Source organism: Polypterus senegalus, chromosome 6 (genome assembly GCF_016835505.1).
Source record: "Polypterus senegalus isolate Bchr_013 chromosome 6, ASM1683550v1, whole genome shotgun sequence".
Lineage (NCBI taxonomy): Eukaryota > Metazoa > Chordata > Cladistia > Polypteriformes > Polypteridae > Polypterus > Polypterus senegalus.
The window spans coordinates 156,270,242-156,296,219 of NC_053159.1; the positions used below are offsets into that span (position 1 = coordinate 156,270,242).

A 25,978-nucleotide genomic window follows, 5' to 3' on the forward strand; every position below is an offset into this window, starting at 1 on the left:
ACTTTTTAACACACACAAACCTGAATAGGATATACACTGAATTGTACACTATACAAAACATATAAATAACAAGTATGCATTTCAAAAACACTGCTTTAACAGTAAAAAAACAGTTTCACTGCACTTCAGTTAAAAACAATTTATCTGAAAAAGAAAAGCACATATTAATAGATAAGTTACAGGTTTCTTTAGCTACTTATATTATAAATCAGTTTTTCCCATCCTTTAAAAAAACTGTTCCTCTACAGTATGAACTCAACCAGATGGAGGCAGCAACAATGAATGCTGTGTGTGATGAGGTACTACACCCTGGTCAGGACCCTAGCTCATTACCAGACTCTCTCCCTCCCTTTCACCCACACAGAGCAAGTTAAAAGCTAAGTTCATTTAATAGCATTTCTGTGGACTACAAAACAAAAGATATTCTTGTAAAACATTCTGGAGATTTATGTTGACTTTTATGACCAAGCCCTCAGTGAAGAGCTATGAATAAAGAGGAACATTGTGATAAGTGGTCCATGGTATAGGGGAGATTTTAAATAAATAATCAGGTTCTGAGAGTGTGCAGGCTCAGAACGGGTGCAGGTGTGCCCCTGAGGGCCCTGCTCCGGGGTTCACTGCGGTGCTTGCCCGATTGCGCACTCATGTGCAAATGCAAGTGGATCAGTGAAATGCTGCATTCTCACCTAGGCGTAGGCAAGGGTCACATATGTGCCCAATTAAGCAAATTTAAGAGTAGCCTGCACAGCAGATGGGGGACGAGAAATGACAGAGAAACAGAAATAGAAAGATGGAGAGGCTGAGGTTAAAGACAAGAAAACAAAGGCAAGAATGGGAGAGAGCCGGTGTGGGAGAATGGAGACAGGCAGCCAAGAGGAAAGCTCCTAGGAAGAGTATAGGGCCAACACTTGGTGGCCAAAAGGAGTTCCTCCAGTTGATCGTTTCTAGGAGTAGTTGGAATGACCCAATTCTTGTAGGGCATCCCGTGCAAGGTCGAGGAGTGGCAGCAGAAGACAAAGCAGTTAGGGCAAGGCACAGCATGCTGCTGGGAACCCGTGGCGCCGAAAAGTGGACGGTGGCTTTGGAATTTTAACCTTTATTTATGGATTATTTATTTGGATTTTTTAACCTCCACATTTTCACTATTCTATTGGATTATTTATTTATTGAAGATTTGAATCACTGTACTGTTTGCACCATTTTTCTTTTTAGATTTTAATAAAATGTCTTGACACCTTTTTGCACCTACTCCATGCTGCATGTTTGTGTCCTCATTTGCCTGGCTCATCCTGGTACAGGACTATTCACTGTTAGGGTTTAAGAGGCTCCCAAACTCAACTCATTCACTAGGGGATTTTTTAAAATATGCATTAATTGTTTCCAAATGTTTCAAAAAGAAAATAGCGCTATACAAGCATTCAACACTGCCAAAAATGTGTAACTGCAGCTTACATAAAATTTTAGACATCTAATAAATAAGCAAGAAAGTGTCTCTGTCTCCGATGTTCACCACAACATAATTACCAAGTGAGGGAAAGCGAAAATATCCAAAAGCACAGATTCGGTGATTAATAAAAAAAAAACTTAAACGTGTGAACCTGTTTAGAAAAATTAAGGAAAATCCCAAAACTGTAAATTCTAATTTAATTCAGAAGGAAAATACACATCAAGGTTGTGAGAAATGTGACAACATTGTCATTTCATTCACACGTAATCAAGGCTGCTATTCTAACCAGGATGTCTAACCTGGAGTTTACCTCAAAGAACCATGCTTTTCACATGGCTGACTATACAGGACCTGTTCCAGAGTAGGATCAGGAAAGAAGTTATACTGTTCTTGCTCCCATTGGCAATAATGCACTCTAAATGATTTGTGGCAACTATAATCTATTAAACGTTAATGATGGCAGTTTGACTTTGAACAATATTCAAATGAGAAATTAATTGGCAAATGATAAATGGAAACTGTTTCACTTTTTTCCAAACTGAGAGACAGCCGGGCATTACCGCTATTTATACACACATGGACAGCATACTTAAATTCTGGTAATATCAATATTAAGCTCATTTTGGTACTAGTATAGTTAGAAACAAAAAACACGTTTTCAATAAGATGCACACTCATTTGACAACCATTAGTTGTCATACAAAATACAGACAATTCAGATATTAGTTTGTTTAACTCTACTCACTTGTTGAATTCAATTTACACAAGTAATCAATAATGCCAAATTTATAGATGGTTTCCAGTCCTGGCAAAAGCTGTATTCTCCAAACAACTCTTTAAAGAATGAAGACCTAAATGCTTTTATTATACATCAAGTTAAGAGCCTCTAGGCTCTTGAAGATGACAGAACTTACAGTGCTATTCAGTTACAAAAGTGAGATGTTTATCTGTCTTTATTGTGTATTGCAGTGTTGCTGCCAGTATGTTTATGTGTGGGAGTTGTGAGAACAGCATAAAAGCACAGTTGTAGGGAACCACTTACTGTGCAATGGAAATGAGCAGAACAGGGTTTAACAGGAAGAAGGTTACAGAAGCTCTGATAAAAACTAAGCAGAAATGTGACTTATGTCAAGACAGTCATATTTCTTGATACATTTGAAAGGGCAACAATCAGATAATTTTTTGACAAGGCTGTTAGTGTACAAGATGATGTGGCAAAACAAATCTGTGGTGACAAGTGTACAGAGGCAAAAAAGAGTGCAGCAAAAAATGAATGCTGCTAGTACTTGTGTCTCAAGTTCTAAGCATAACTAAACCTCTAGCTAGTCATTTGTCAGTTTTTAGAGGCTAAAAAAATAATAAAAACACAGAGATATACCAACTGCAATTACAGTTTCGTTTGGTCTTTTTGGATGTTAAACATGATTAAGCTATGTATCACAAGCTTGAAATACAAATAATGTTATGAAGCCAGAGAGTGCAAGTGTAGATCCAAGGTATATGTTATTTATATATACAGTACATTAGAAGTGTGTTCCAGACTGTTTTCATTTGAGTTCCCACAAATACTCTGACTGCTTCTGTCCAATGCACATTAATTAAAAATATAACACAGGGAAAACTAAAATTAAGATTCTTGATGTAGGCATGCACTATTGACATCAGAGGCCAAGTTCCCCTTTTGTTTACTCTGAGTTGATATGGAAAATCTTTCTTATGCAGAAAGATAGCATTCTTGAAAACACATGCAACAAAACAAACAGTATAACAGCGTCCCCATTAGGTAACATGTACATTTTGAAACTTCAGGAAAATTAAATGAGAAAAAAGTGTGCCTGGTTATATGGAAGTATGTGTTGTATTTAGATGTATAATGCATACACAGATATCAAATCTGCCATTTTTCACATCCTTGTCAACCAAGTATTGGTGCAGCTACAGCATCATAGGGACAAATGTTTCCAGACAAATTCAACATATTTGTTATTTCTATTGCTTACACCTTGCTTCCATCTGGACAACAGTTTGGTGTGCCAGGGGTGCATTAAACCCAACTCACATTGTTCAATTCCTTTATTTCTGAATCTACAAGCAGTGAAAGCCTGCTTAAAATTACTTCACAATATTTTCAACTACATGATACTGGTTGGTTTTTATTGCTCTTTGTATGTTCCATTGTTTCAATATATTTTAAATATCTGGTGCTCAGAATAACATTTTAAATGTAATGGTATTGTCATCAAACAGTCCTTTTTATAATGTACTGTACTATTTTTGTTTATATTAAAACCAGTATCATTTTACTGGAGTTCTACTGCAAATTAAAGGCAATTTTTCATTCCACAATTCTTACCCACATGACCATGAAATGGTCCTGTACACACAAATTTTACATTAAACTCCACGGGATCCAAGTGTATACAGTACCTCTTATGTAAAGCTTCATTAGCTAGCACCCTCACTCACTGTCTACTATATGAGATGAAGGTGCCTACTGATTTACATTACCATTAAAAGTTAAAAATTACCTAACAGTCAGAACAATGAATTCTCATGAACTGTAACTTTACTTCTGAAAAGTATGTTTTTATTACTGGAAAGCAAAGATTTTTTTATAAAAGTAATGTTAATCAAATAAAGAAAATGTGGCAAGACAAAACAAAATGCAAGGACAAAAGATTATGCGATTTAAAAAGTGGCACCCATCATTATGTTGGTATTACCTGTTGAAGGCTGAGATTAAGTTTGATATATATTAACTTGGATGCCTGTAGTTTGGGAAGAAATATTACAGGCAAACTTTTTACTTCATCTTCATAAGCACACACTAAATTAAATTCCACTAGCTATGCACATTTGTCTGTGCGCATATTTTTAAATGTGTTTATTTGTAACCGCACACTTTTGTCAGCACTTTTTTCTTGTGTGCACTTTTGTAACTGCACTGGCTTCTACAGACTATAATGTTACATATTGTTTATAATTTCTTTCAGTTATATAAAGAGAGTAAGTATTTTTGTGTTTCCATTTAATGTAGCAAAAGAAAAAAATATCAAAATCTAAATCACTTTAAATAAAGTTAACCTCTTTAGCATTATGTACAGTATTATTTATCAACAAGAAAAAAGTTATTATACAGTATGTAACAGAAACATGTTAATACCAAAACATCAATAAAGATACAGTAGGACAGGTATATCTAGAGTCCAGTTTTGTACTGATACAGATGTAGTATACCTCCTTCATGTGACATGTTTTGAAACAGTCACCAACGCACAGCCTGAAGTTGCAATCGGGTTAGTAGGAGCATTTTTTACACACCTTTTCTTATAATATCTCTCTTTTGCTCGTGCACGAGATGGTAGATTGTCAGCGCCTGATCCGCACAGTCAACGCTGCCCTTTGGGTAACTGTAGGCTACCACAACGCAAGGCTTAGCAACATCCACATTTTCCCGAAACAAACATTAACACTTGCTTTATTGTGAACAGTGCTTAGGAGGCTAACACCTTCTTGTCCTTCCACTTGACTGCAGTCATTTTGCCTTTTGTCATTCTAAAGCTTCATAGACCAAGTTCACCAGTAATATCATGGCAGTTCGATCATACAGTGCCGTATGCATTAGTTTCACAATTTGTGTCAATGTCCCGATGGCCAATTCACATTTTCATCACTATTGCTTAATTTAACTAATGATTCAGTTTCAGGTTGTTCTAAAATGGCTCTACAGCTTTTCATTTCTTACCATTGCGTGTTTTGGCTGAAGCGTCTGTCCCACTCATAAATATTGATGAGCTGCCACAGGGTAGCAAAAGCCTAGAAATAATCAGGATTTTTTTTACCCGCTAGATGGCAGCAGAATACTGTCCTCAGCATTATTCAGGGTTAACACTGTACTTCAGATCATAACAGCTTAATCTGAGAGACACTCAGGGTTAACTGTTTTTACATAGAATTCTATGCCCAAGAGACCCTCAGCCCAGGGTTATTGCCTTGAGGTTAAACAGCAAAACAGTATACGCAATTAATAGTACTACTACTTTATTAAAACACTCTTCTCTTCCTTAACCTATAACCTATAAATCCCTTCTGTTTTATTATCCACATACTAGTTCAGACAGCATTTTTATTTGAATTATAAATAGCACTATCTATAAGAGAAAAATTTGTGGTTTAAATGGTTTTTACAGAAATATACAAGTTCAGGTTGATCTATCCATTGTCTTAAACAGGTAAGTTTAAAAGTAAACAGAAGGATACACACCCTTCTATTACAGGAAAAAAGTATGTGTCACAATTTTCTTGGGAATACAAAGGTGGAAAACGAACAGATACTAGTGGAGGAGTTTCTCTCTTTCTAATCAGTACTTTGGTGCAACATGTCTTTACAAACCCTTTTTCTACAATCTTATTTGTTTTTTTTTTTTTCTCCAAGAACATGGGAGCAGTCCGTGATGAACACAGGGTGAGGTTCTAATAGGATATCACTTAAATGGATTGATGTCATAGTGGAAAGTGGAGTGAATCAATGTTAGCAGACATCTGTTGGTTATTTCATTATGAAACATCTTAAAAGGAAAAAGCCTACAGAGTGACTACTTTTTGTAGGTAATAATTCTATTTAAAAAAGTCATATTTTTCACCTCTAATAATTAAGTTTAAATGTATCTTACATTTTTTCCCCAAAAGTGTTTTTTTCATTTTAAACCTTCAACTCTGGAAAAACTAGATGTTCCCAGATTTGGATTTAACACTGGAAATTTTTGTCAGGAGTAATTTTTCTCTTTTTTTTGCAGACCAGTGTAGTTAAATTCAACTGTCAAGAGACCCGGGAATTGACAGAATTTTTTTTTTTAATTTCTTTGGCAAAAATACTTAAAAGATACGTTAAAAAAAATCACATTTTTACCTTTTGCTATTGTTTCTCTGCTTGGCTGGTGTCTTGGGTAACTGAATGGGTTCTTTTAATGCTCCCTTAAGGTGGATCATTCTTTCTTGAATAACCTCTCGTATGTTCTTAATCCATTCCTGTTTTGCTTCAATACTAGACGCCTAAGGTGCACAAAATAAACAATTCTTTATCAAAAAGAGGAAAACAATACTTGCAAATACAATTACCCCAAATAGTGAAACTAAATATATTTAGCTGCTTTTAAACCTCACATAAACCTTCCCTTGTATTTTTGTGTTTGAGAAAGGAAGATGAAGGAATTAGTCAGTCAGTCATCATCCAACCCGCTATATCCCAACACAGGGTCTTGGGGGTCTGCTGGAGCCAATCCCAACCAACACAGGGTGCAAGGCAGGAACAAATCCCCGGGCAGGGCACCAGTCCACCACATGGCACATGCACACACCAAGCACACACTAGGGACAATTTAGGATCACCAATGCACCTAACCTGCATGTCTTTGGACTGTGTGAGGAAACCGGAGCACCCGGTAGAAACCCACATAGACAAGGGGATAACATGCAAACTCCACGCAGAGAGGACCTGGGAAGCGAACCCAGGTCTCCTTACTGCGAGGCAGCAGCGCCACCATGCTGCCCCATGACAGAATCAGTTAGTAAATATTAATAAATGTAAGTAGACAAAGTCAGACAACTATAGATGAAAAAAAGATTCAAAGACAGTTATCCATACCATTTTCCTTCAAAAACAGCAAATACAAAAATTGAAGTAAATGAAAATAATTAGATGTCTTATAACAGCACAAGTTTAACTTAACTCAAGTCAGATTCTTAAAGGATAAGTTTCAGTATTTTTGAATTTGAGGTTATTTTTTCACAATTGCGGCATGGTGTCATATGCCTCAGACATTTGCTTTGCTGACTAAAGCAAAATTTAAATCATTTCACAAAACACTGTGCCTCCCAGAGGGGCAAAGAATAGTTAACAGTCGGGCAACAGTCCAAAGGAGAATCAAAAACTTTAACTTAATAAACATATTTAGTCTGAAGTGGAGAATGCAACTCATTTCATGTTTTAATATTATACTCTAATCAAATTGTTTACACAAAATTATATTTCATTCTGTTTCAGACTGTCATTACTGAGGGAATGCTGGGATTCCTCATTATTTCTTTCTTTTTATAATATATTTTATATAAAAATTCTCTTTACTCCATACATGGTTACTAGTTCCTAAAAACTAAAGTTAAAAACTTTCTTTAATATCAGTTCTAGATCTTTATTGTGTAACTCAGATTTTTTAAATACTGATATAAATATGCTGTCATTTACACCATCAATATATCCAACTACAAAAGTTATAATATTTAAACATTTTACTACATATATAATGTAGAAAAGACATAGGAGATGCAGTAGAATAAGAGTGGGAGATGCCATAAGAGTCAGAGACCACAATTTGTTTTGCTGATGGGGAGAAGTTTCCACCCATAATCAAGCATATATTTTGATTATTGGAAGGGGGTTTATAGAACATGTACAAAAACTCCTTTCTCATTCTGTTTTAACATCCTGAGTATGGGCATTTATGTACTACATCAACTAATTGGATTTTTCTAAGTAGCTTCAGGCACAAACATTTAAATTTTCAGATTATTTCAAATCTCTTACCACTGTTGCTTCTCCTGTGTACAGTGGATCTTATTGATAACAAAAACAAAAAAAAAACAAAGATCCTCAAAAAAAAGAGAGGAACAGACTTTTCTCCAACTTACCTTCGCTGTCAAACATACTTCTAAAATGCTGAATATAACTTTTACTAAACTGAAAGTTTTTCCACTTCGCAGTTAACATAAATCACTAAATTTTAAACCATGTTACACATGGGAAACAGTGTTTTATTAAATTCCTAAATAGGGTTTTAAACAACAAAGTAGTGTCTGTGACAAGTAAGTCCATGTCATTAATCTTCACAAATAAAGAACTTATTGTTTAAAATTAAGGTTTTCGGTCACTGCATTTCAAAGAGGTTTTCTTTATAATGTAAATGTTCTCACCCTCTCTCTGTCCTACGTATCACAGCAATTATTATTGTTTCATTACAACTAAATTATGTCATTTTCCTTTTCTGTAATTTATTTCATAAAGTTAAGGTACTAAAATCAATTTATGGCTTTAACTAAGCACTGAAACATTTTGAATAGCAAGAAGCCAATCATTTAGTCTGATAAGTACACAGAAATAGATGCATGTACACATGAAGACAACTAGTCATTGACAGTAATGAAAACAGGATACCATTATCAGAAGCAGAAAGAAGTTCTACAAGTAAAATGTAACAAAATTAAAACTGTTTGGAAGTATACCTTTAAAACTGTTTTGTTGTCTGACGAAGGGGTTCTTCCAGACCATAAAGCAAATTTACAGGGATCTCCTTCAACGTGTTCTGTGACTCCCAACTCTGATGTCTACAATGAAAATTACTCATGTTAAAAATATTTGTCTTTCAACTGACAGATTGGTGAACCTCTGCCTATCTTTACTTCTCAGAGACTCTGCCTCTTTTCAGATACTCTTTTTATTCCCAATCATATTTCCAATTAACCTAATTAGTTGCAAAATGTTCCTTCAGCTGTTTCTTTTTAGTATCACTTACTTTTACAGCCTTTTGTTGCCCCGTCCCCACTTTTTTGAGACATGTTGTGGCCATCAAATTCAAAATGACCTTATTCTTTTCTTTTCTTAAAATGGAACATTTTCTCAGTTTAATCATTTGATACATCTTCTATATTCTGCTGTGAAAGCTATCAGTTTATAAGATTTCCAAACCATTGCATACTGTTTGTATTTACATTTTACACAGTGTTCCAGCTTTTCTGGAACTGGGGTTGTATTTTTATGTCACCATTATATGGCATGAATTATGCCATTTATGACAGCTTAAGTCTGTTTAGCTAATATGCAGCAAACATCCATTAACAAAAAAAATCAAAAATAAAAATTTTAAAAAAAGCTGTAAGTTTAACCCATTTTCTTCATCATTCTATTTCCGGAACCATTTTTAAGCATACACAACTCCATCATTATTATATCATGAATATAATGTATCAATCTCAAATAATGCACTCAATCTAAAGCGCAGGTCGTATTTATCCTGACAGCAACAACATCACAACCAACATTTAGAGGATACCAGTCCACTGCAGGTCCCACTCAGGCAGGCCCAGTGTAAAATGGTCAACTGACATAAAATGTTTAGACATACCCAAACAGATTTTGAGAGAATATGCACAATCCACACATGTCAACAGAACCCTGGATGCAAGAATTATGAATCAACAACACTAATTACTACCCCATGACTACAATAGCTTGGTTCATTAGGCCTTAGTCATTAATGTAAAATGAATAAAATCTTAATTAAGCAAATTTATTAAGAGATGAATTATCCAGCACCTGCTGGATTGATCTGATCTTTTGTATGTGTAGCATACTAGGACAAGACATGTTCAAGAACACCTATTTATATGACTCTCACAGATGAAATATGAAGCTCTCAATTTCTCGAGCATGGGAAAGGTGCTATATAAATAAAATGTATTATTATTACTGACTAGCTGAAATACCTGGTGTTGCCTGGGAGGAAAATAAAGTTTATTCTTTTGTTTTAGAAAAATATAATTAAAAAAAAACACAAATTGACACATTAATTTTTGTTTTGTGATGTAGTAATAAGTTTTTATATTGTTACAATAAGAATAATGCAAGATGAAAATATTGTAAACAAAAACAAATATTAAATGACAAACAAGTAATACTACAGATTTTTCATGATAAAACTGTCGGTTGCTTTTATGGAGCACACCAGAAACGCTCAGACTGTCCACTGGATGATAAGATACATACAAGTCTGTAAGATTGTTACATTCTGCTTTATATATAAGATTGTGGCTAATTGTTTGCAGAGGTGTTCATTGGAAGGTGCTTTGTGGAATAAAAATTCTTTATTGTTTTTATATTCTTATATTGTGGACTGTATTGCTGAGTCTGGGGCTGTCTGTCGCCCCCTTGTGGTTACTAAGCATCAACTGGATGATAACATGCATACAAGACTGCAAGATTGTTCAGTCTGCTTTATACATATCAATCTTGATCAATTTTGATCCCAATTAATCTGGAATAGGGGGTGAAGTTTAGGGGCCTATTTCAGCAGGAATGAGTGCAAGGCAGCAGCTAATTTTAAAACGATCAACAGTTCAACTATTCCTCATGGGGCCATTATTCTAGAGATGCTAGTAAAGCTAATGCATGTCTTTGGCACGTGGAAAGAAAACTGCAGTAACCACAAAAGTCCACATTGACTTTGTACGGATTTGAACCAAAGGTTCTGGAGGTATTTTATGTATGTTTCTGAACTTTGTTTTGTTTCTGTTTCATGAATAAGCAAAACTGATCATTAGTAGAGACAAATGCAAGGCTGAACAAAAGTTTGTAAATCAGTAAATCTAATTTTCTTAGTCAGCTGTGTTAATATAATACATCATTTTGTTGTTATACATAAATGTATTAAAATGTTTGTTTGTTTGTCCAGGATTTTAAATCACCTGTAGCTCGCAAACCGTTTCACCTATTGACTTGAAATTTGATACATGTATACTACGTGATGTCTACTATCCGCTTTCAGGGTAATGATTTTTATTACTCTTTTTATTTTTATTTTATTGTAGAATCAACTCTCAGGCAGCGCGCAACAGGCGGCCATGCATATGGGTGCCGTTCTCATCCCTACCACCTTCGTAATCATTCTTGAAGCAGATTGAAAAATTAAGTCCCAGCTTAAGTGAAAAATTAAAGAAAACGTACTAAGTAATTGCAACACAAAAACTAACTTAATCGGTTTTAACGCGAAAAGATGATGACGAAAGAAGAGAAGAAGCGGGCCGCAGGGTGGAGTAAAGAACAGCTGCTCAAGAAGAAGCAAGCGGATCAACCTCTAAGTAAATGAATGGTAAACGTACAGAGAAAGAGTATGAAAACTAGGAATGCTCAAGTCAAGTGTATTCACTGTACATTATCGTGCAGTACACCGTTACTGGTTTAAGTATAAAAAGGTGAGAATTCATAGGTGCATATGGGAACTGATGGACAATAATTAAAAAATGTGTTCTTCAAATTGTAACAGATCACAATGCTGCTTGGATAGGTTCTGGACACCTGTGACACCAATTAGATTACATATGTTTAAAACATTAGGTTAAGTAAACATAAAACATACCAACAATTTATTCTTGTACACATATTTTGTGCGTCCAGATGAATCCTTTATTTCTTTGCTAAAAACCAGTGATATTTCAAAGAGGAACAGATGCCTGTCTCTTCCTTTCCGAATGAGTGACTTGGGGTCCCACACTTGGAAAGAGTCTTGGAGTATAAGTTCACCTTGTACATCAAGATTCTCATCAAATCCTGTTAAAGTGAAATCAGCAATGTTAATAGCCATATTAAATTTATAGTTATGAATGTGTAACAGCTGAAAGGAAATAAAAAAGAATTTTTAAAAGAAATAAATTAGGTGACAACAAACCTTTTGAGTATCAATACAGGTTAAAATTTGAAATTTGAATATAATATAAAAATGGTTTAATCAATGAATTACACACATATTATTTGTTAGTCTACTAAAATGCTATACTATTTGTTAGTCTACTTTAATGCTACAAAGAGTTCCAAAAAACTGTTTTCTGAGCTCTTAGGGAATGCCAATTAATTTTAGCACATCAAGAAAATTATTGCTTGCTTGGTTATGTTTACTTCTTTACCAATAACTACATCATGCACATTTTATAAGTTTTAAGACAATGGATATGTCAAGCAGCTGAAGTTGGAAGACAACCTAAAGTTAAACAATAAATTTAATTAAACAATAACTGATTAATCTAATCTCTTTTATAAAAAAATACTGTGATTTTATTCAGTTAGTTTTTCTACATCATATAAAGCAAAATACAACAAATGCCATATTCCAATTTTGGTGTATGAAGATATATTGATCCATTTAATGCAGAAATCATATTTTGTAAAGACATCATCACGTTAATCATGCTAAGATGTACACTTTTTGTTCCAAAAAGAGACAAATGCCACTTTGTTTTTAGCACAAAACACTATGTACACTTCTGACCCTTCAAATAACAAACATGACAGTGTGAGGTTTCATTGTTGATGGCCAAGTGCCTCATTTACTTTTTTTTAAGTTACATATTTATTATCAGTTATCTTTTAAACAGAAAGCACACATACACAAGTCTCTTGAATTATCAGCTTTAATAACCCATGTTTTATGTCTTGATTTACTGCTTACAGTGCATATACTCTACGCCAAAATGGATACACTGTATACCAAAGCACACTATATACTGAAAAACATGTGCTATGAAATGCACACTATACACTAAAGGTTTGTTTCATATTCTGTATAAGCATACATTTAATGGACTGCAACAGATGTTTAATGTACTTAAAACCACTTAACTTGCCATCAAATAAAAGCGGAAACATACAGTGCTGTATATATAAGCTATTTTTATTAAATTCTTTTGTGATGTCTTTGTGACATCCTTTGCTGTGAGTTCCTGAAGGTAGTTTTTCTCTTGCTTTTTCCTCCTGCATGTCTTTTGCTTTCCGATTACCCTGTATTTTTATTTTAATTATGTCCCTCTTAGTCTTTTTATTATAAAACATTTAATTTTTTACACTTATTATCTGTGTTAATTTCTTATGTATATACAGCACCTATAAAAAGCACTCACCCCCTTGGAAGGTTTCACAATTTCATTGTTATACAACATTGATACTTAATACTGATACTCTGTATGTTCAATTCATCATAATAACTATTCATAGTGGCTCTAAAATCCGTACTGGCCCCAACTCTCTCTTCTGTTTCTGTTTCCGGTTTCTTTGTGGTGGCGGCCTGCGCCACCACCACCTACTCAAAGCATCATGATGCACCAACATTGATAGACTGAAAGCCAGAAGTCTATGTGACCATCATCATCAGGTCCTTCCATGAAAACCCTAAATACAAAGAGGACTGTTTGACTTATGTTAGGTAGATTGCCCAGAGGGACTGGGCGGTCTCGTGGTCTGGAACCCCTACAGATTTTATTTTTTTCTCCAGCCTTTGGAGTTTTTTTTTGTTTTTTCTGTCCACCCTGGCCATCGGACCTTACTTATTCTATGTTAATTAATGTTGACTTATGTTTATTTTTTATTGTGTCTTCTATTTTTCTATTCATTTTGTAAAGCACTTTGAGCTACATTTTTTTGTATGAATATGTGCTATATAAATAAATGTTGATTGATTGATTACAGTTTAATTCCAAAGTGAAAACAGATCTGTGCAAAGTGGTCCAAATTAAATACAAACATACAAAAGAACTGATCATAAAAGAGTTCACCACCTTACAGTCTGTATTTAGTACATGTACCTTTGGCAGCCATAACAACCCAGAGTCTGTGTGTACAGGTCAACGCTCTGCATATCTGAACACTGCTTTTTCTTTGAAAAAATATGGCTTTACAGTTGGTGGTGGTAGTTGTGATAGAAAACAAATCTTTTCCCTTAGGTACAAGTGTCTTGCAGACTGCATCAGGTTTTCCTCCAGGACTTCCCCATATCTTGTTGCATTCACTTTACCCTCACATACCTTCCAGGGCCTGCTGCAGATAAGCTTCACACTAGAATAATGCGGCCACCACCATACTTCATAGATGAAGTGTGTGTTTTTAATAATGTACAGTGTTTGGCTTACATCGAACATGGCATGTAATATGATAGCCAGAAAGCTTAATTTTGGTGTTAACAGATTATAGAAACTTCTTCCAGCAGACATCGGAGTCACCCTTGTCCCTCCTGGCAAACTCTAGATGGAGATGTCGTTTTTTTTTTTTAAAGTGGATTTTCTGCCACTTTCCCAAAAAGCTACAACTGGAGTTCAGTTTCTCCAGTTGACTTCTAAAAGGTTTGACATATTAAAAAAAAAAACAAATTAAATCCACTATTATACAATGTATCAAAGTAGTAAGATGATAAAATGCAAAAAAATCCAATGGGGTGAATATGTTTCATAGGCATTACGTGTAATGTTTTGTTAAAAAAAATTACAATGGAATTCACTAAGCATGTGGCATTCTTATAGACTTGTCTAAGTACGGTCTCTACTAGACCTCAACCTATTTTAAGTCTGGCACTGCCATCTCTCTTTGTCTCCACCCATCTTTGTGACATCTTATTTAATACCATCTCTAAATCTTCTAAAACCTAAATTTTCATCCTCTGTTCTTTCTGTTAAGATATGTATGATGCAAAAGAAGAATATTATCTTTAACCTCTCTATTCTTACACTTACTTTTACCCAGAAAAGGTTATTTTGTTTGGGTACAATTGTCAAAAAAACTAATCCCAGCCTTTCTCTGGTAATTTCCTAATTCTTCCTCTGTACATTTTCCAAAATCCTTTCTTTAGTCTAGTCCTACTTGAACTTTCGGCATCACATATCAAAGGATTATCTAGCTCTAATATAAGTAGTAAGATGCCGTGCCTTTGGTGGGGGGCTGGCTAGCTAGTCGTCATCATCAGGTTCCTAGATTCAACCTTTAATTTTTCCTTTTCTCCTATTATTCTCTCTGCTGTAGTTCTCACTGTCTCTGTTATGCCTTGGTCTGCATGGGCATCATAAACTTTTAAACCTTTAATGAACCACTTTTATAGGGTGGTTTTCGGTGGGATGAACAGAGGATGGGAGCCTTGAGGCAAGTTGGTTCCACATGGTTTTAATGTTGATATTTGTTTTGGATCATTTTTTTGACTGTTCTGTTCTTAATATACCATGAAGCATCTCAGTCCGAAGATTTGCACTGTGGTGAACTGCCAGTGGTCTGCTGCAAGCCCATAATGTCTGGTTCAGAACACATCTCCTTGCTGCATGAGCTAATTCCATTAATCAGCCACACATGGACTTTTTCTGAACACTACAAGCACAACAGTTTCTGGTGTTGTCATCTGAACTCTCACTCAGTCATATCCCACTTTGTCTATGCAGCATCACCACTACACAATAAAAAATTGATCACAAACAACTTCTAATGCATATGTTGAGTTATATCAAAGAACATTCTAAGGAAAACAGCATTATTTACATTTATTTTTGAAAATGAAAAATCTCAATATAGATGTAATAAACCCGTAAAATTTTTCATTATCAATATTTACTGCTGTATTTGGTCACAAGAAAAAAGGTAATTCTCCACAATTTGCAACAAAGCTCTTCATATTTTGCTTTTTTGTTGCATCTTATTTTGTTCATACAGTATATTTTAAGTATTCTGTATTCCTGTATGATACACTGGGCATATAATAAAAAATGCTCTTTATAAGAGTATATTACTAAATAGAATAATAAATGAACAAAAAGTAAGAACACCATTTGTTGGTTTTATACTATGCATAATCACCAGAATATTGTAGCTGGTTGCCAATGACATTACTGCTTACTTATGAAGTCATACTATATTAAGAATTTGTAAAACCATTACATCTGAACATATTTACAATGTTGTGTATATGATATTCACCAAGTAGTCATTAACCTCATGGTCAAAATGCCCTCACTCCAACATCTCTGCTCAATATGCCTAGAAACTAACCTAGACAAATAATACCAGATTAGTTTTCATTATTTAAAATGTCTATTTATTTTTGTCACATGAGAATACCAGGTCAGGAAAACATTTTATTCTTGAAGATTCATGTGCTACATACCTTCAAGCATGCTAACATGCATGGCATCATTTGCCCTTTTAGGCACACTTAACATCACTTCAAGACCTTCTTTTAGCTCACCCTTGCCCTCTTCACAGCATGTTAGCAATTCCTGCAGAGACAGAATGTATTCACTTTAGAATAAAATGATTATATGTATAGCAGAATGGAAGATAAGAACATATCCTTTGTGTTACAGTTTGTAATTTGACCTAAACATAATCTAAACTAACTTTCACTTCTCTTCATTGTTCACAGTTAAGATAGCAATGAGGCACAAATATGAGGAATATGCTGATAGCCTGCCATACCACAGCCAGACACACTCTCTCAGCCTATGCTATGTTTATGAGGTTTTATAACTAGTGCCTGGATTTCAGACCTATCTTTATAAACATTCCAGTAGGCTGAGGGAAAAGCATGAAAGTCAGTCAAGCTCTTTGATGCTGTAAGACTTCCAATGGGACTGAAGATAATTAATCTTCCTTGAGGACTAAAAAGGTCTGATGTTATTTTTACCTTCAGTAAGAGCTGATATTTTGTGATTCTCTGCACTGGTTTGATTAGGTAGGAGGAGATTGAATTCGCCAGGCCATGTCTTTGCTGAATTTCCTAAAGAAAAATATAGGAATTAAAACACCTATAGCACACAAATGATGTAAGTTTAAATTTACTTTTTTTAAACTATATAATGCTATTTTGAGTACTCTGTGAAAAATTTACATTAGAACTATGTGACCTATTGCCAAAATCCAGCAAGTTTTCTGAACTAAAAAAAAATCACAATGCCTAGTGGGTTACCAAAATCATATAATTAATCTTCTATATCAACTTTTTCCAATGCATTATTACTTGGGAGGAGCAGCAAAATTTCCAAAGCAGAATCCACACAAGAAGATCCACCAGACATTGCAGGGCACACTCACACCTAGACATTGTAAAATTTTTAGTCAAAAAACTGCATGCTGCTGATGAAATCCACACAAACACAGAAGCCACCCCACCAGGAAATTAAGAGTCTACGTGGTATGAAATATTCTAGTCTCTGCACAGCATGTGAGTGGGCAGCCCAAACTCAATTTCAGAACACACATTATAAACATCATTATTAATATGTGACTGACTGACTGCCTTGTATAAAGAACCTGTAAAATTACTTACAAAAATCGTATTGTTGACGCCTAGAGAATAATTACAATAAACATACAAGAAATATACCAAAAAATACACAAATATATTAGAATTGCCAGGTCATGGAAATACATAGCATTGTAACTAGTAGTTCCATTTATTGTCCTAACTGCCTTAATTAAGTTGTTATGGTTCAGTATAGAAAAAATAGTTGATAAGAACATGTCTTATCAACAATGTTTGTTGATGGAATTTCTTGTTATGGAGAAAATCCCTGCCACAGATATTCACACATGTTTTCATTGTACATAAGGAAATGCCAGCATGGGTTTGACAGGTAAAACATTTGAAAGACAAGAATATAGAAAATAATGGTAAGCCCCATTGGATGTCAGCCCCTTTTCAACAAACTACCTAAAAAAGAGAAAGAAAAAAGAAAAAACAAACAAATGTTAGAATCTAGGGTGGCATTGTAGCACAGTGGTAGTGCTGTTATACTGCAACAGAGTTTAAGTCCCGGGTGATCCCTACATGGATGTGCATATTCTCCCAGTGTTTAAGTGGATTTCCTCTGCGTGCTTTGGTTTCCTACCCCAGTCCAAAGACATGCAGATTCGGTGGACTGGCAAAGATAAACTAGCCCTGATAGTGTGTGTGTGTCTGTGTGTTAACCCAGTGATGAATTGGCTCTCTGTCCAGGGATTGTTTCTGCCTTGCTCCCATTGCTTGCTGGGTTAGATTCCAGCTTTCCCACAATCCTGTTCTTCATAAGTTGTTTAGAAAATGGATGGAGGTAATTCAGTACAGTGAAATCAGAGGTAAAAACATGAATAAGCTAAAACTGTTAATGCATAGCTGGAACTCCAAAGGGATCTTCTAACTTTTGAGACAGTGGCAACAATTTGTTAGATGGGATAGTGATTTGTAGTAAATTATTTATATATACACAGATTCGTTTGATATGTGATAATGTCCTATTCATATCATTATTCAACTGCAAAATTAAGAAGCTCTTCATTTTTCATTATGATGTTGCATACTTACTGTGTTGACTGACAAAGCAAACCACACTTTAACTTACATACCATGAATAAAAGGAAATTGCCTAACAAATTTTACACGGGAAAACAGAACTTTTCAAATATCAAGGTTATTACAAAAAGATATTGTAGTCAGTTTATTTATCACTGTAGCCACTGTAATCAATATAAGCACAGATGCATGGATGATAAATATACAGCATAAACCAAAGAATTTTCAATTGCATCTCCTTGTTAATAATTCAAGACAGCTCCTTCAGTTAAAAAGACCAATTTCTAACTGAACTCAGTTTAACAAGTTAAGGGGAAAAAGTACAAACAAATAACTTTTTTGTTGTGTAAAACCCAAGATAGCACAGGCTGCTTTTCTTTAATACATGTATACAATTTCCTTAAAAGGTATCTGTACAATAAAATCACAGGAAAGACAGACTGTTGTTTTTACAGATTCTCTTATCAAAAGTGGGAGTGCTGCCATATTTCTCACTGATATAAAACTAAGGTGTGTCATGGTAACAAAGCTGGTAGCATTTGAGATCTGGATTCTTTCTCTACCAGACTTTGAAATTTCAGTGGCACTGCAGTGAATTTCCTTAATAGGTATATGCTTAAGTACAAAGCAGATTTATTATTGCCTTGGTATTTTAAGCTACAGAGGACTGACATCTCATTCAGACTAGGTTGTGGTCTTGTACCCTGAAACAGAAAACGTGCGTTCAGACATTAGATAAACGGCACTCTATATGCAAATTTTAAGAGCCTGTCTGTAGTTTTTATAGCTGTGTTGAATCATTTATCACAATTTTCAAACATGTGGGAAACGGTATTAAGGTATATATTTATACACCATACACAGACAGGTGACCCACAAAAATAAGGTGTGCCATGTATGTTGCAAAGTGAAAACTAAAGACTAATAGTCTTCTCCTACCAATAACACTTAGAAAGCCAGGACATCTACATGATGTATGGTTCAGCATATGTTAATAATAAAAGACTGTGTCTTATTTTTATTAAACAACTGAAACAGTATTAGCATAGCATAATTAGGCATGTCTTCACTACAAAACTGGAACCAGGTCGCATACTACAGGGTTGACTCTTCTCATGAATAAATACCTTTACATTTTGACAGCATTTTCATTACCTGCTGCAAAGACAGACTAACAACTTGGAAAACAGACCATGCTTATAATTGACTCATATAACTTACTTACTTAAAGTAGAACATTTTTACATTAATTATTAATTTACATTTACAGTATATCTGTAGAAATCAATTATCCACATCCTATGAAGACAAAACACCATATTTTGAAAATGTTGGAACAGTGTGTAAAATGCAAATAAAAACAGAAAGCAGTGAGCAGATAGCATTTATTTTGGTAAACAGACAATCATTGTAAAAGTGATGCCTGCAACACATCCCAAAAATGTGGTAACAGGAGTGGGTTTGTTAACTTGTCTCTGTATTACATGACTTTCAACAATTATTTGGGAGCTGAAGACATTAATTGTTATAATTTTATAAGTGGAGGGTTTTTTCCCATTCTCTCTTGATGTAGGACTTCTGCTGCTCAACAATCCTTGTCTCTGTTGGTATATTCTGGACTATATAATGCTTCACCAGATTTTCAGTGGGACACAGTTCTGGACTGCACTAAGGCCAATCACACTCTCTGACTGCAAAACAACACTGTTGTAATACATGCTGAATGTAGCTTGGTGTTGACTTGATGAAACAAGAGCCCCCTGAAATGGCTGTTGTCTGAATCGCACCACATGTTGCTCCAAAATGCTTGTTTATCAATCAGCATTAATGGTGCCTTCAGAGATGTGCAAGTTAACACTAACACACCCCTATACTATGACATAAGCTGGACTTTGAACTTGACACTGGAAGCAAAGGATGATCCGTGCCGTCTTAGGTCTGGAGAACACAATGTCCATTTTCTCCAAAAACAAGTTGAAAGGTCATGTCCATTCAATACTGGTTTGTAACCTTGTCTTTGCAAACTGATTTTCCTGGATTCTCTAAATATTTTTATGATGTTATGGACCGTAGATGTTGAAATCCCCAAGTTCATTGCAACCATACAGTATATTAAAAAGTGTTGTTTCTAAACTGCTTTAGTGCAAAGTATCGATCTCTGACGCATCCCTGCCTGTAAATGACCAAGTCTTTCTAGGATGCTCTTTTTATAGCCAATCACAATTATTTTACCTGTTACCAAATTACCTATTTAATGTGGAAAGTTCTACACACTAAATTGGTGCCTGTCCCAATTCTTGTGGAACGTATTGCAGGCATCAAAATTGGAATTAGCTTACATTTACAAATTTATTTTTGACTTGAAGAGATTAAACTTTATTTAGGTACCGTTTTCAATTATATATAATAATAACAGTAATAATAATAACAACTAGCCAAAGCCCGCCGTAGCATACGGCGGTGTAAGAATAGGAATGAAAAATGGTGATAAAGGAATTCAGTATAACAAAGGCTTAGGAAACCACTGTCACAGTATAACAAAAATAGCAAAGAGCGAAACCAATGCCAATGGTCGAGACAGTACCTTCCTGTAGCAGGCTACGGAAAACATAGACATATATAGATAGACGCGACATTCACGGTGTTGCCCATTCGACACGATAAGTCAGCACGTCCGCCCTATTGTAAGTGGTAAAAGTGCCATTTAAACTAATACAGGTAGACGTGGAAACCGGGTTTTCTGATGAAAAAACAATAGGTTTAAAGCAGTATAATTTACATACAACAGATTTTGCCGAATCGTTTACATGCAATTATTTATATCCATTTATACAAAAATAATAGCAATTATTAAATAATAATAATAATTATTATTCTTAAATTCTTCCTCCCGTATAAGTAACATTTCTTGGACTGCTTTCTTCCATCTCTAAAACATTTCTAGACTTTGTCCGGTCCTTATGCAACACAGTACTAAAGTATTGGTTAATGCCCGAGTCACCTCACGTATAGATTACTGTAATGGTATTCTATCTGTCATCCCACAAAAACGTATCCATCGCTTACAATTTATTCAAAATTCTGCTGCCAGGATAATAACTTGCTGTTCTAAATCCACTGAACATACTACACCTATTTTCTCTCAACTTCACTGGCTCTTTGTTAACTACAGAATACAATACTAAATACCGCTCTTAACATTTAAAGCTCTCCACAACCTCACTGATCTCCTACAGACTGACACTCATCTCACTCACTCTGATTCTCATCTGCAGCTCTACTTTCTGTACCACACATCAAACTGTACTATGGGAGCTCGAGCGTCTCTCATAGTGCTCCTCAACTCGGGAATTCTCTTCTCTCTCATATACATCAGCTCGATTCAATAACACATTTTAAAACTGCCCTTAATACTTATCTTTTCAAACTGGCATACCAATTGTGAATTTTGCACTGTTACTGCCAGTTATCTTTGTTTGCTAATTATTGCTGTTTGATCGAGAGCGACGATGCACGCAGAAGTAAGATTAGTGATGGTGGGCGGGGCTCTGCCGTGCGTATCCAGTGGTCTTAGAGTTGGTGGGCGCGGCTCTCTGTCTTGCGTGCGCTCACTACCTTGCGTGCCCTTAGTGAATTGTATATATATATATATACTGTATATATATATATATATATATATATATATATATATATATATATATATATATATATATAGATATATAGATAAGAATCACATTATAAACAAAACTAAAAATGCAAAGAAATATTAAAAAAAATCAGACAGAGCAAATGTAAACAAAGAGAAAAAGCAGTTTTAAACAAATGAGTTTTAAGTTTAGATTTGAAAAGTGAAAATGAATCAATATCTCTAAGCTCCGATGGTAATGAGTTCCTGAGCAGAGGAGCAGATCAAATGAATGCTCTGCTCTCCATGGTGGTAAGATGGATGAAGGGGACAGTCAAGTAAATGCAGGAAGAGGAACTAAGGGTGCGGGAGGGAATGGCAACATGGAGGAGGCTGGACAGATATGGAGGGGCAAGGTTGAGGATAGCCTTGAATGTTAACAGGAGAATTTTGAAGTCAATGCAAAACTTAACCGGAAGCCAGTGAAGCTGCTGCAGGACGGGAGTGACATGATGAATCGAGGGAGTTCTAGTGATAATGCGAGCAGCTGAATTCTGAACCAGCTGAAGCTTACAGAGAGACTTGTGAGAAAGACCAGAGAAGAGGGAATTGCAATAATCCAATCGAGAAGTAACACGGCTATGAACAAGGATAGCAGTGTTGTGGGGAGTGATTAATGTTATGCAGGTGGAAATATGCAGAATGGGAGATGTTATTGATGTGGAACTGAAAAGATAAGAGTACCGTTAAGGATGTTACCCAGACTCTTGACACGTGGGGAAGAGGAGACAGAGGAATTATCAATAACAAATGAAAATTTATCGGTTTTGGATAATGTTGATTTTGTACCATTGAGGAGTTTAATTTAAGAAAATTTGAGGAGAACCAGGATTTAATTCTGCCACAGTCCAGTATTATAGTGTGAGGCCAGTTCTTCAGAAGTGGATAGATTGTGAATGTCCATGAGGGAATCAATACTAGAGGAAAGAAAATCCAAGTTAATATTCTTAATATTACGGAAAGACATGAGACAGGGAAGCTTAGTAATGAAAAGAGTTTAACATTAAATGAAAGGAGAAAATGATCAATTATGGAGAATTCATCTGCTGTACAATCAAGAGGGGTATCTCCAGAGCAGCAGATTAAGTCCAAAATATGTCCTTTAGAGTGAGTGGGAACATCAGTATACTACTGGAATCCAAATTTCTCAAGGCAGGATGTAAAGTCCCTAGAAGAGGGACATTGATATTATCCATGTCTATATTAAAATCCCCTAGCAGTATTATATTTGGTGAGACAGTAGATAGGTGTGTAAGAAAATATATGTATGTACATACATGTGTAAAGAACATTTACAAATCCCTGCTTTCTGTTGTTATTTGCTTTCACATACTGTCCCAACTTCCTTGGAACCATCATTCTACATGTACAGTACATATGATCCTTTTTCAACATGTGTCGCTTGTGAAGCTGTTACACTCGAGTGTCGAAGTCAAATATCTAAAATCACGCTTCAGGTTTAAAATATTCCACCAAATCCTCATTAGGTTTAAGTAGAAGCAACACACTTGACATTTCAATGTGCCATGATTAAAAGTAGGAACAAAGACCACTTCTACAAATTCCATAAAATTATTACATATTACGCTCAACACACCCAAAAGATTCTAATAATCCACAAATGTAATTTAATGAACTCTTAAATTATTCAACTGTCACTTGTCTTTGACAAGTTAATAGATTATTAAAAAACAGTTTACAAAAATGTATATGCCTGCTATAAAAATACTAAAATGATATAAAGATGTCTGAAACCACAGCAAAGTAATACTGTGAAGGAGACAAATAAAAACAGGAAAGGTGCACAGAATTTTTTTGTATTTCTGTATGTCACTATAAAACTTTTTTATGTATGTGGATACTTACATTTTTGGACTGTAGTGCTAAACGTTTAGCAATTGACATGCCTAATTGTCTGCACTTGTATAATTTGGTTTTGGAACCCTTATGAGAATATAGGTTTAATAAATATAGAGAATATATACTGTATATACTGTATGCCAGGATTTCGTATGAAATCACAGCCATCTCGAGTAGACTGCCAGCATTTTTGACAATCATTTTATTCCTCAATTGCACAATTATCTTCGGATACTCCATGGAAATCAAAGAACATGACAACAAAACATTCAAGTCCTGAACTACATATTCCAGCGGGAGGTACACAAGTCATGAGACGGTTGGTGATCATCATCCACCGATCGGTGATAAGATTGTTCTTTCATGAATGCCTGACTGTATGCTGAGGGTTGGCTCCAATAAACAAAGTTCTCTGTCCCTTTAATTGCTTCTGACTAGACGGTGCACAATTGTCTTAGATTCCTATAAAAATTCTGCTTTTTATATATTTGTGAATTGACTGCAGCAATGCTAAGAATGTTGTGTTATGTGATAAAACACTCACAAGGTTTTATAAAGGCTATGCAATTAAATGAATACAAAAAATAGCCCTAGGGCACCATCTACAGGACAGTTTATGCCATGTATTAATACATAATAAAAATGTAAATGTATTCAGACAACATGGAAATTAAATTGTCAGTAAATATATTAATAATGAATTAGAAACATTCACTAACCAAATGTCACTTTATAAAAAAATGCCTCTTCTTAAGAATCAGAATAAAGTGACCACAAAATATTGGAGATATTCTAAAGACAGAAGCTTAGTGGACAGCACTGCCATTTAAAAAATAACTAACTTCTACATTATATATAATTTTAGCAAAATTATTTTATATAAATGCTCCTCTTATGGCCTTAAAAATCACTTACACTAATCTTTACTCTGTAATACTCTACACCATGGTAGAATGTGTCATAACTCTTCTTAGTCTAATGGAAAAACAGAGTTGTAACTGAGCTTTAAAACTTTTCCATATTTTATGGTAGCACTGTCAACATCAATTACGTACCAGTATGCTTTGTTCCAGACATCTATGTGTGCTAAAGACCAATGACATTAGTAAAAAGAATATTGATTTCTTTCCGAATTAACAATAATTTCATAAAACATGAAACACTATTCAATGTGGTGGCACAGTGGCTAGTAGTACATGAATTTGAATAGCAGGGATTTTGGACATTTTTCAAAATTGGTTTACAAGGTTACCAAAAATGGTAACTAACATAACATTGGCAAACTTGATTAATCTAATACAGGATCACATAAGTTTAGAGCCTAACCCATCACCATTGTGGAAGAACCAACAGTGTAACACAGAAGCCCAATCACTGTATAACTAAATGGTCCATAAAAGTGTTAGTTCATAAATTACACCACATATGCTTTTAGGTATCCATCCATTTTTTAACAGGTTTATATAGATCATGGTCGTGAGGGAAACGTTGCAAGCATTGTGCATATAGGACTCTGTGTGCTGGCAGTGTAAACCGCTGAAGCAAGTAAAAGTCTAGGCAAATTTCAAAATGAAGTGGCTAATCGGCTTGCAATGAAATAATCTGCTCCAATCGTTAATAGCAAAATAAAATTAATTTAGTACTAAAAAGAACAGTGATTGTGCCAGTTAGCGGGACGGGCAAAACGTCATACTTCATTGCTAAATACAGATGTGAAAATTTTAAATTTGTGTCATTCATTTGGTTTTTGAAGCCATACTAATGTCCATTTATATAATCTCTTAAATGTGACAAGCACAATGAAAGCACATACAGGTGCATCTCAATAAATTGGAAAATCATCAAAAAGTTCATTTATTTCAGTAATAAAATTCAAAAAGCGAAACTCATATATTATATGGATTCATTACACACAGTGATATATTTCAAGCATTTATTTCCATTCATTTTGCTGATTATGGCCCGCAGGTAATGAAACCTCAAAATTCAGTATCTCAGAAAATAAGACCAATAAAAAGAAATGATTTTTAATACAGAAATGTTGTATGTATGTTCATGTATGCACGTAATACTTGGTCTTTGCTCCTT

At 34.8% G+C, this 25,978-nt stretch overlaps 1 protein-coding gene across 7 annotated transcripts in view; it reads right to left on the reverse strand.

Annotated features, from left to right (window-relative positions):
* The window catches only part of kalrna (kalirin RhoGEF kinase a), a 758,514-nt gene that overhangs the window by 221,605 nt on the left and 510,931 nt on the right, over window positions 1-25,978 (reverse strand). For all 7 annotated transcript variants that reach the window (XM_039757406.1, XM_039757408.1, XM_039757407.1 and 4 more), the window contains 5 exons: window positions 16,702-16,794; window positions 16,183-16,294; window positions 11,635-11,825; window positions 8,726-8,827; window positions 6,357-6,499 (listed from right to left, as the gene is read on the reverse strand). In XM_039757406.1, coding sequence (XP_039613340.1) covers window positions 6,357-6,499; window positions 8,726-8,827; window positions 11,635-11,825; window positions 16,183-16,294; window positions 16,702-16,794 — 641 coding nt within the window. The remainder of the gene's footprint in view (window positions 1-6,356; window positions 6,500-8,725; window positions 8,828-11,634; window positions 11,826-16,182; window positions 16,295-16,701; window positions 16,795-25,978) is intronic.